The sequence below is a fragment of the Cricetulus griseus genome, chromosome 5 (genome assembly GCF_003668045.3).
Source record: "Cricetulus griseus strain 17A/GY chromosome 5, alternate assembly CriGri-PICRH-1.0, whole genome shotgun sequence".
Classification (NCBI taxonomy): domain Eukaryota; kingdom Metazoa; phylum Chordata; class Mammalia; order Rodentia; family Cricetidae; genus Cricetulus; species Cricetulus griseus.
The window spans coordinates 41656459-41667126 of NC_048598.1; the positions used below are offsets into that span (position 1 = coordinate 41656459).

Genomic DNA, 10668 nt, shown 5'->3' on the forward strand with positions numbered 1-10668 from the left:
ACAAATGTAAACGTTGGCTTTCCTTTTTAAGAAAGTAAAAATTAGGAAAACAAGCAGGGTCCAAATTTTGGTAAACTCACTCATTTGTGATGCCAATACTGCTTTTTTTCTTGTGTTTCTTATAGTGTTAGGGATTGAATACAGGGCCTACAGCCCTGTTTTTCCTCCCTCCCCCACCCGCTCTGTGTGTGTGTGTGTGTGTGTGTGTGTGTGTGTGTGTGTGTGTGTGTGTGTGTGTGTAATTTCACTGCCAACAATTAGCATCAAACAGTGTAGTATTCCCTAGGGTCTTTTCTGTTAATGGTGTTTTTCTCAGGCGCTTCTCTGCACCAAGGAGATACCGTTGGAGGAGCAGAAACCAAATGGCAGCATTGTAACCTGGGAGGCTAGAAAGACGGACAGTTACAAGGAAATACAGTAGGTCATTTGAATAGCAGGATAGATTTCCCGGTTTTCACCAGGCAATAAGCTCGTTTGCTCTCCTATGTTTGTTTCTTATAAGCTTTAGAGCTGTTAAGTTTCAAACCTGGAACAAATGGCTGAGGTGCCTATTTAACATGTCAAAGCCCATCTGGCCACCAACTTTCCTCAGTCCTTACCTGTTACAGGATATGGCTAGCAGACTTCACCCTCTACCAGGAACTTTTCAGCCCAGGGGCTGGGCTGCTCTTCCCCCAGTGGCTCCTTCGTGTGTGTGTGTGTGTGTGTGTGTGTGTGTGTGTGTGTGTGTGTGTGTGTGTGTGTGTGTGTGTGTGTGTGTAACAACCAAATGATCCAATCATTTTGGTTACTGCACTTTTTGTACTTTTCCCCTCTTGACTGCTGCACCCCCCTCCTGTGTCCTACATGGCCCAGCTTAGTCTGGTCATGTCCACTCTGGATCTTCCAGATATCTCTGCCACTGATCAGGCTCTCCCACAAATCTACAATAAACTTTCTCTTCCACCATACCCAGGAGCTGTCCTGCCCTGCCCCGCCCTACCCCACCCTACCCCCCCAGACAAACTGCTGAGTTGCTTATTTAACATATCAAAGGTGACCAGATTGCCAGGTTCTCCCTGCATCCCTCAGCCCCTTCCTGTTACAAGTTGTGGCTGGCATACCCTGCCCCCTATCCTGAACTCTCTAGCACAGGGGGCTGGGCTGCCCTTCCCTATATATTCCAACCATTTTGGTACCCACTTTTTTTTGTACCTTTGGGCCTCCTGGCTGCTGTACCTGGTTCTGCTCTCCCTTCTCCCTCTCCACACATGGCTCAATATATTGTTCACTCTGAACTTTCCCAGATGTCTTTGACTCTGGCTATGCCCTCATACATATCTACAATGAACTTTCTTCTCCACTATAGCCAGGAGCAGTCATGTTCCTTTCCTTTTCCTTTTTCATTCAGTAGCATCCTAACTTTCATCTCACACAGTTTAAAAGCAACCATATGAACACATGTCTGTTACAGGTTCATTATAGGTGTCAGTACTTTATATTGATGGTCTCCAATTCCCAGAAACCCATGATTAATAATTCTCCCCCCATCTTAAGGACAAAGAAATGGGGACTGGAGAGATGGCTCAGTAGTTAGAAGTACTTGCTGTTCTTGTAGATGACCCAGGTTTGGTTCTCAGCACCCAGGTGGCAACTCACCCTTTCTAGAAATATTTGCATGGGATCCAGCTCCCTCTTCTGGACTCCACAGGCACTGCATCCACATGGTGCATGCATGCAGGCAAAATGCTCACATACATAAAACAAAAATAGGTAACATCTTTAAAGAGAATGCAGGCAAAATACTCACAGACATGAAACAAAAATATGTAAAGTCTTTAAAGAGAAATAATCTCAAGAAAGTAGGCTAATTTCCATCTATTTTGCATAGCCTGGATGTGACTGGACTAAGGAGGCCTTTCTTTGACCCGTCTTTTTCAGCAGATCTGAAATACAGAATTAATTATGTCTCCCTGATTCATGGGAAAATGGGCTCTGCATACATCTACTTAAAAGTCTCAGTAATATTTGCGTCTGTTTCCACAAGCAGCAACTGACTCATTTTTCAAAACTATACGAAAGACCCGAATTTTTGTAATAAATCGTTTTGTTGTTTGTTTTGGTAACATGATGACATATTATTTAGTTAGCCACTCTGGAAGAAACCGATGTTCCTGCCAATGGGTGTGATAAGAAGTTGCTGGATGCTGACTACATATGCTCATAACTTAGCCCTCCTATCTGCCTGTTCTAGGCACTAGAGCATACTTTCTCAGTGAGTTTTATTGGGAAAAGCTCTCTGTGTATGCCTCTGTGGCGAGATGAGCCACATGAGACCTGAGTGGGAGGAGAGCTCATGGGTCCTGAGCTCTTTGCACTTGCCAAGGGTTCCTACTTACATTGTAGAGCTGAAAGCATATGGTCAGTGCTTGGAGCTTATATAACAGTCTCTGGAGTGCAGGATGAAGAGCACTTTCTAATAGCCCTGCAACTCACCTCTGCCTCTAGTGACCCAAACATTGTTGACAACTCTTGGAGGAATGGAGATTTCCTGATGTTTTACAGGGCTCTAAAACAGTAGCAGAGTCATAATGTACCCTCCCACTGTTAGACCCCCGGAAAACTCAGGTATCCCGGGTCCCAGGCCACGACTGCGGTCACCCCAATCACCAGGCGGATTCGAGAGCTTGATGCAAACTGCATGAGGCTTTATTGTAATTTAACGAGCTAACCCCATGTTAGCTCGGGTCTTTCACCCACCCGCCATGGTGGATGGCTCGCAAAAGACTCTGAGAAGTCACAGGACCAAGGTCTTATAGGGCAGTGTAAGGGGAGTGTCTAGGGGTACGCACAGGCTCACTATTGGTGTGCCTCCAGCCTTGGAGGGTTTGCCCTGTGTTGATTGGCCAACTGGTTGTTATGGCCCATAGGCCCTCCCAGGGTGGTTGCTATGCTTTGCGTCATTGCTGTGTGCTTGTCCGTAAAGTACACTCAGGGTGGTAAAGCATAGCGTCACCAGCTAACTTCTGATTGGTTCCTTGTCACGAGGCAGGCATCTGACTTTCTAGTGACTAAGACAAGGTCAAACAAGCACGTTTTTGGCCGCTATGACTGCCGAAAGGGGAGCTGGTCCCTTCACCACCCCACTCTCAAAGCCAGCTGGGCAATAATGGCTCTGATTAAATCCTAATTTCATTTTCTCCCCTACAATTCTTATCAAGGTTAATTTCATACCAGGAACAATGTATATTACCTCTGACCTCATTAACTTGGATAAACATGAGATATTCTGGATGGAAAATAGTAATTCATTTTCATGAGGAAAATTCTAAATTTGGTGGTTTTTAGTTTGAGGATGCTTGTTCTCTGTTGATGACAATCAGGGAAATGGAGAATTTCCTGGGGAGTGATGCCTTCTCTCTCCACTAGGGGACATCTTCCTTCTCTGTGGTCTCCTATTCCGTCTTTAACTTCAGAAACACAAATTCTAAATTTCGTGTTTCCTTCCATATTATCACTTCTGAGTGAAGGCTAGATGGAACATAAATTTCCCTTGTTGCAGTGATCTTATTCTTCATCTGGAATGCCCCGGGAGTACTTTTCACAAGAGTGTAATAGTGAGATCTTGCATTGACATGTGGCTGAAAGAATCCTGTTTTTCTCAATAAATTTAAAGACAGGGAGGCTAAGAAAAGAGAACTGGGCTTGTGTCTTCATTCATTGAATGTTTCGGGGATGTATAGCTTTGCTCACCATTTATTTTCCGTGTCCGCTGGCAGGTGATAAAGGATGCCATTGTTGAGAGCATTGAATACAGAAGACAGAACCCATCTCGTTGCTCTGTTTCCCTGAGTAATGTCGAGGCAAGAAAATTCTTCAACAAGGAGTTTCTAAGTAAACCTACGGCGTAGGCTGTGTGCTGGAAAGACCAAGCCATTTGAATTCCACGACGATTGGTGTCAAATGCACATTAGAGACTGGCTAGTACTCAGAGTGTAAGTGATGTAGCTTCCTGTTAAATGGAAGATGGTGTCGGTATGTAATTCTACGCAACTGTCAGTATGACTTTTCTGACAGAAGCATAGGGATATATACTGTATTTTAAACATTCCTCACCCATTTTTTACTTGTACTTATATATATATATATATATATATATATATATATGTATGTATATACATATATATATGTATATGCATATATATATATGTGGTTTTCTTTTTAAAGTATTTAATAGTTCAGCTCAGTCAGCAAGGCTTCCCATTGTGTGTGAATGTTATTCACAAACTAGATTTGTTCATGCCATGATACAACACTATTTTTTATTTAAGTATTCATACATACCATTATGAAATAAATACTTGGATGTACAAATTACCATGAGAGACCTGCATTTTTATTATCTTTTAAAAATCTTTCTTTTTTGAGTATACGGTATATGATGTGTGCATGTTCATGTCTGTGTGCGTTTGATTACAGATACGCTTGGACCATGATGTGTGTGTGTGGAGGTCGGAGGACAACTCTGTGTTAGTCCTTACCTTCTACATTGTTTGAGATGTGATTTCTTTGCTGTTTGTAACTATGTCTGCTAGGCAGCTATCCTTGAGTTTCCAGGGCCTGACCTGTCTCTGCTTCCCATCTTACCTTAGGGGATTACGGATGTACACTGCCAAGGTTGACTTCACCTGGGAACCCAAACATACCTCTTTATGCTTATGTGGTGAACACTCTACCCATCCAATCATCTCCCTGGCCCCTGTTATTCAGATTCACTGATTTCAAGCAATGCAAATGTGAAACTTATAGTGTTCTTAAAGATTTATTTTCAATTTACTTATGTGTGTGTGGGGTATGTGTACATAAATATAGGTACCCATAGAAAGTGTTGGATCCCATGCAGCCAGAGTTATAAGTGGTTGGGAACCACTTAATGTGAATGCTGGGAACTGAACTCCGATCCTCTGAATGAGCAGTATATGCAGTAAACTATTGAAGCCCTCTGAAACTTACATTTTAATTATTTTTTCCTCAAAGGGAAAGTGTATATAATTTGTTCTACAAGTGGTACTAATTTATATTCCTTTGTATAACAATGTATAACAACATCTATTGTAGTACTTTACTTTCCTGATGTTATCCTGGACTCCTTACCCAGCCAGAACAACTGACCCCAGGGCAGTGCTGAGGGCTGTGTCTGGCTTAATTAAGTCAGTACTCCAGGACAGCCTCTACTGCAAGCCCCTGGTTTCAGGAGCAGCTTGACTGCTATGCTTCAGAAGTCACCTTCCAAACGTAAAGTCTTCCTCTACTTCCTCTGCTCTCTGCCAATTTTTCTTTGATTTAACTTTAAGCTCTGTTCCTTTCTTCCCTTTCAGATTCTTTCCTGTGATGAAAGGCAAAAAGCAATAAAGCAAAAGCTGAAAGGTAGATGTTTTTTTAAAGTTGATTTATGCAAAAAGACATACCCGAGTGACATGCTGCAGGGCCTGGGAGGCATGATATTGATTAACACTGGAAAAAGTACCTGACTTGGGGCCTCAAGATGTATTAGCTTCTTTTCTTATCATTATGCAAAATACCTGCTGTAAACAAGTTTAAAGAATGAAGGATTGACTGAGACTCTTGTTGGGTTCTTGGAATACCATGGTGTCAGGAGCATGTCAACTTCATAGGCTTTCATCTCATGGTAGGCAGGTGAGATAAAGGCTCTCAGGACATGATAGAGTTCCCAAGGACACACTTCCAGTGACCTAGTTCATCCATCCAAACTCAACTTCCTAACATTTCCAGAACCTCCAAAAATAGTAACACCAGCTGTAAGTCATCCATTTATGTGAACCCTTTTGTGGGATGTTTTGTATCTGGTCCATAATTAGTTTTATTAACCAACAATAAATAAGGCAAGTATGTCAGAGAGTGATACATAAAGAATGGAAAAGAGATGAGAGGTGTTAGACTTGTGCGACTTTAAAAGGACCTTGGAGAGTCACAATGTAAAAGTGACATGACAGCAAAGATGTGAGCTGTGAACATCCAGGGAAGAACATCCCCCAAGGTGGTTGAGCACAGGCCACTACTCTGTAGTGAAACCTCATGTGCTTTAAAAACCAGTAAGGGACTGCAAGCCCAGTACAGAAAATAATATTTGTTCAAAACTTGCCAATATGGTTCACTTTTAATAAATATTGTGGTGCTGGAGATCACCTCAGGGAATGCTGTTGTTTGTATCTCATTTATTCTTCCAAATATCACTGTGAAGGAACACAACCAGATAGTTATTAAACTTGAATTAATGTCTGAACTGGGGTCCTCTGCTTTGTGAAAGATCACTGTGTGGGAGTCTTGAATCACACACATATACTATACTATATACATAACTACAGGAACTAATGCAACTTTGCCAATTTGTTCATTTATGTATTTCCTAGAAAGCCTACTTTACAAAAAAAAAAAGTTCAACATGATGGCACATTTTTATAAGGCTAATTGTGTACTAGGATAACTGAGATGCTAGTCAAAAGTAACAGCTTCGGTGGTGGTGGTCAGAAACCTCTGGCTACCTGCTAGAACACAGAGCAACACTGTTTCACTTCCAGGGTGTTCTTGCCTGAGATGCACTACCTGAATCTAGTCACACAGAGGTACCAGACAAACCCACACTGGTGAAATGCAGAAGGTAACTCTCAGAACTATTAAGCCAGTGAAGTCAGGGGAAAGTTGAAGAATTTTTTTTTATTATTATTTTGAAAATTCAAGAGATGTGACAACTGAAAACTGTAATTCTGAACTGAATTCTTCCTGCTAATGATGTCAGTGGGACAATCGCTGAAACCTGAGAAGGTCGGAGGCTTCAGTCATAGTCATGTATTAAAGCTAACGTCCTGATTTTAAAAACGTGTTTGAGACAGCATCTCTTTGTGTAGCCCAGGATACCCTCAAATTAATATTGAAGCCATGACTGACTTTGAAGTTGTAATCCTCCCATCTCAGCCTCTACAGGGCAAGGATTACAGGTATATACCACCACACTCTGGTCAGTATCCTGGCTTTGATGGTCATATTGGAGATTTTTGCAGGTTATCTTTAATAAGTATACATTATCCAGAAGATTAGGGTCTGGGCTTAGCAACATGTTTCTAAGAAGGAGAGGGGTAGGGAGAGGCAGGGGGAGAGGAAGAGAGAGAGGGAGAGAGGGGAACAACACCAAATGTCTTTACATCTTAGTTGAAACATCTCTGAGCTTGAAATTAGTTCGAAAATATCACAAGTGGTTCAAAATGTTCCAATATATGTCAGTCAGACGAGTCTCTCAAAATTAAAAGGGATTTACACCAGTGTTCCCTTTGTTCCTATCAGTAGTTTCTTCTTTAACCACTATAAATGGTCAATGTAAATTCTAATTTTTCAATATTGAAAAAAACAAATAAATCACTGAGTAACATTTCTTCAGAATTTCTTTCCATTATTTTCAATAATTTTCTAATAGTTCAAGGTAAGTGTTTTATGACACCCTGGTTGTTTTATGCCTATTTACACATCCAATTAATGTCACCCTTGGCTATATATGTATAAAAACAAGATAAGAAACACCAAACAATAAGTGAACAATAAAATAACAATAAAAATTACAGTGAGGGGGAAAATTGCCCCCCCTCTTTTGGTTGGACTCTAAACAGTGCAGGTCTATGGGTGTTTGTTGTTTCTCATACATGTCAGATGCCATGTTTGGCATGAGTAACTAGTCCTCCTCCAGATTCCCTTCACCAGGTGCTAGCACCCATCCTGCAGATCCCCTCACCAGGTGCTAGCACCTATCCTATAGATTCCATGCTACTCCCTTCATTTCTCTGAAAATTGCTCTGACCTGATGTCATTGTCAAAAACTTCAAAATGTTTTTCAAAGCCTTCTTGGAAACATATAACCATAATTAACTGAAGTAGGATACAGAGTCCACTGTATGTCAAGATGGGGCCATTCTCTGATGTCATTCATGGTCCAGAATTCTCTCAGTTAAGACTTCAATAAATCTTCCTCTTGGACTTATCTCTCTTTTTATTTTATTTTTTATTCTCAGGGTCAACCAAGAATACTCTTAACACATTACTCAGAGAAGAACCTCCAGTTTGGTTTATTTTTTCTTAGTTTGACCTAAGATGGACCAAAGCTCATGCGATGTGATGTTGTGTGTAACAGTTTACAACCTTGTGAAAGAGAAAGAAAAAAAAATGTAACTCATGAAGTAACAAATGATGAACACATTGCTGTTGTAGATTGTTCTTTAAAACCAGGCTATATGGGGAGTTTTCATGATGCCTCAGCCTTTACGCAGAATATTTAAAAGATAAACAGAATTGCAAATGGGATTTAGGAGGCAGGTTATTTCTCTTCCAAATTGAGCTTATTTCTTCCTTTTAGCTTCTACATTTTTCAGTGCATTTTTAACATGACTTTGGGGATTTGGGCCACCAACTCACTGACATATCAGTTTAAGAAGCTATAAAACTTCAAAGTGTTTTTCAAAGTGAATTGTTCATCTGCTGCAACAAGCCAAGACTCATCAGATGAAAAGGAACAAAAACAAACAGGGAATTCTGCCCAGAAATCCAATGACCTGAGTGTGAATTGGGAGCAGATGCAGAGCTCTTTATCAGAAGGTAGACTTCATCTATAACCACCTAAGGAAGAATGTCTTCTCTGACCCCTGTGATCAAACACTTGAGGATTTTTTCTGGCTCCTAGCTTGAGAGGACATAGCCCGTCATAGTGAGACTGCATGGCAGGGTTTGGCTCAGTGGCTTGCAACCATGTCCGTGGTCCAGAAAGCACTGACAAGTCTGCAGCCTCCCAACAGACCACTTTCTCTAATAATCCTTCACCTCAGAAAGGTCCCATAATTACCCCCAGTGCACAGCCATCTAGGAACCCAGTACTTAAACACACAAACCTACTGGAGATATTTCACATACACCATAACCAAGGGCTAGAATCAAGCTTAGAAAAATTCAGTAGGATTATTCTGTGGAGTAAATGTTCATAAGGGAATCTTTCAACACAGAGGTGATGGCATTATTATAGTCATCTCTGAATAGCTTGGTTTGCAAACACATTCTTCACATTGCCTTGCTCTCTTCCAAAATTCCTGGCAGACACAGTCTTTGAATCATGCTCTGTTCAATGATGAATCTGGACACGCTTTCATTCCCTGCTCAGTTTCACAGGTCAGTCACACAAATGGATCGGAATTGAGGTGGCTTGAAAATCACCTCTAGGTCTCTTGTGCCAGTGGAATTAGACACGACACAGTTCCACATAATGAAAATCTCCCTACTGGCTAGATTTGTTCAAAAGTAAAATGAAACCCATAATTAATTCCTTGTCCTGGTGTTTGTCACTTACTTATAGGGTATGACTTCCAGGAATCCATTTACTCGGTGGACAGTAGGGCACAGTTTAGGTGATTTCCTGGTACTTTCCAGCTCAGAATATAAACTTCTTCAGTTCTGTTTGTATTTTAAAGAGAGTGCCTGTTAACACACGATAACAGATCTATGAGGGTGGCATTTCAGCTTAAGCAACTGGCTGGGGAGGAAGCTGTTTTAGATAGACCCGACCCTTTACCTAGCTGCTAAAAATCATCATACAAATTACTTCTGTGACTTGAATAGAGCACTTGCTCTGATCTAAGGGGCGTTTTAGTGACTATAACTCCCCATAATGTTTTAGACTAAGCTAAAAGGACATGAAGAAGGTAACAAGTAAAACGACTTCATATTGAAAAGAATATAAATATCTAGCGGCTGAAGAAGCCCCTCACCCCTACGGCTTATGCAACGTTTGGCTGATTTCTTTCAGCCCCAATCTTTCTTTCTTACCATATCCTGATCATCAATTACACTCTACTCACTCATAATTCACCTATTTGATTTTTCTCTTCTGGCTAGTTTTGAGAGAGAGAGAGAGAGAGAGGGAGAGAGAGAGAGAGAGAGAGAGAGAGAGTTGTGCTATTGTCCTCGAGTATGTGAAGCTTCAAATGCCCCCTCTTTTGAACTGAACATGACTCAGCCCACTTCTGTCACTATGAGTGTACAATAACCTTGCCACACCGGAACTGTATTTCCACACAGGAAATGATAAACCCTTCTTTTCTGATCTCCAGTCAGCCTGTGTGCTCACTCTGTAAGTACCTAGTTTAGGCACTAGCAATTTCGTGATACTACAGGCATAGTGCTGAACTAACATTATAAGCACATCCAAGGACATGGTGACCAATTTATCAGCTCTCGGGAATCATGATAGAATGAATGACATGACTCTATTAGGTATAGTGCTAGGGAAAAATATCACCAATGATTGGTGGTCACAACATGGCAGAAGACGCTACCGTTTCCGGTGTCATTGTAGCTTTTCACCAATCAATCCCCAATCCAGCCTCAAAACTGCTCTCAGAGTGTCCTCTTAGACATGCAGATTGCTTAGCCAGTGAGATGGCTCAGTTGGTAAAAGTACTTGCCCAGCATGGCTGACAACCCACGATGGAAGGAGAGAATAGGCTTAGGAAAAATGCAGGTTTCAGAGCTATGATTTTAGCCTCAGGGTAGAGTACTGCTAAAGTGAAGGTTCTGGATTTTCTCCTCAGGAACAAAACAAAAGATCTATTTTTATTTCTTGTAAAGAAAATTTGATGG

General features: G+C 41.3%; 1 protein-coding gene across 1 annotated transcript in view; it reads left to right on the top strand.

Annotated features, from left to right (window-relative positions):
* The window catches only part of Pla2g4a (phospholipase A2 group IVA), a 134893-nt gene extending 130537 nt beyond the window's left edge, over positions 1 to 4356 (top strand). Inside the window, exon 18 of the mRNA XM_027417414.2 lies at positions 3759 to 4356. Within this exon, the coding sequence (XP_027273215.1) occupies positions 3759 to 3890 (132 nt within the window). The 3' untranslated portion in view covers positions 3891 to 4356. The remainder of the gene's footprint in view (positions 1 to 3758) is intronic.
* The last annotated feature ends 6312 nt before the right edge of the window (positions 4357 to 10668 follow it).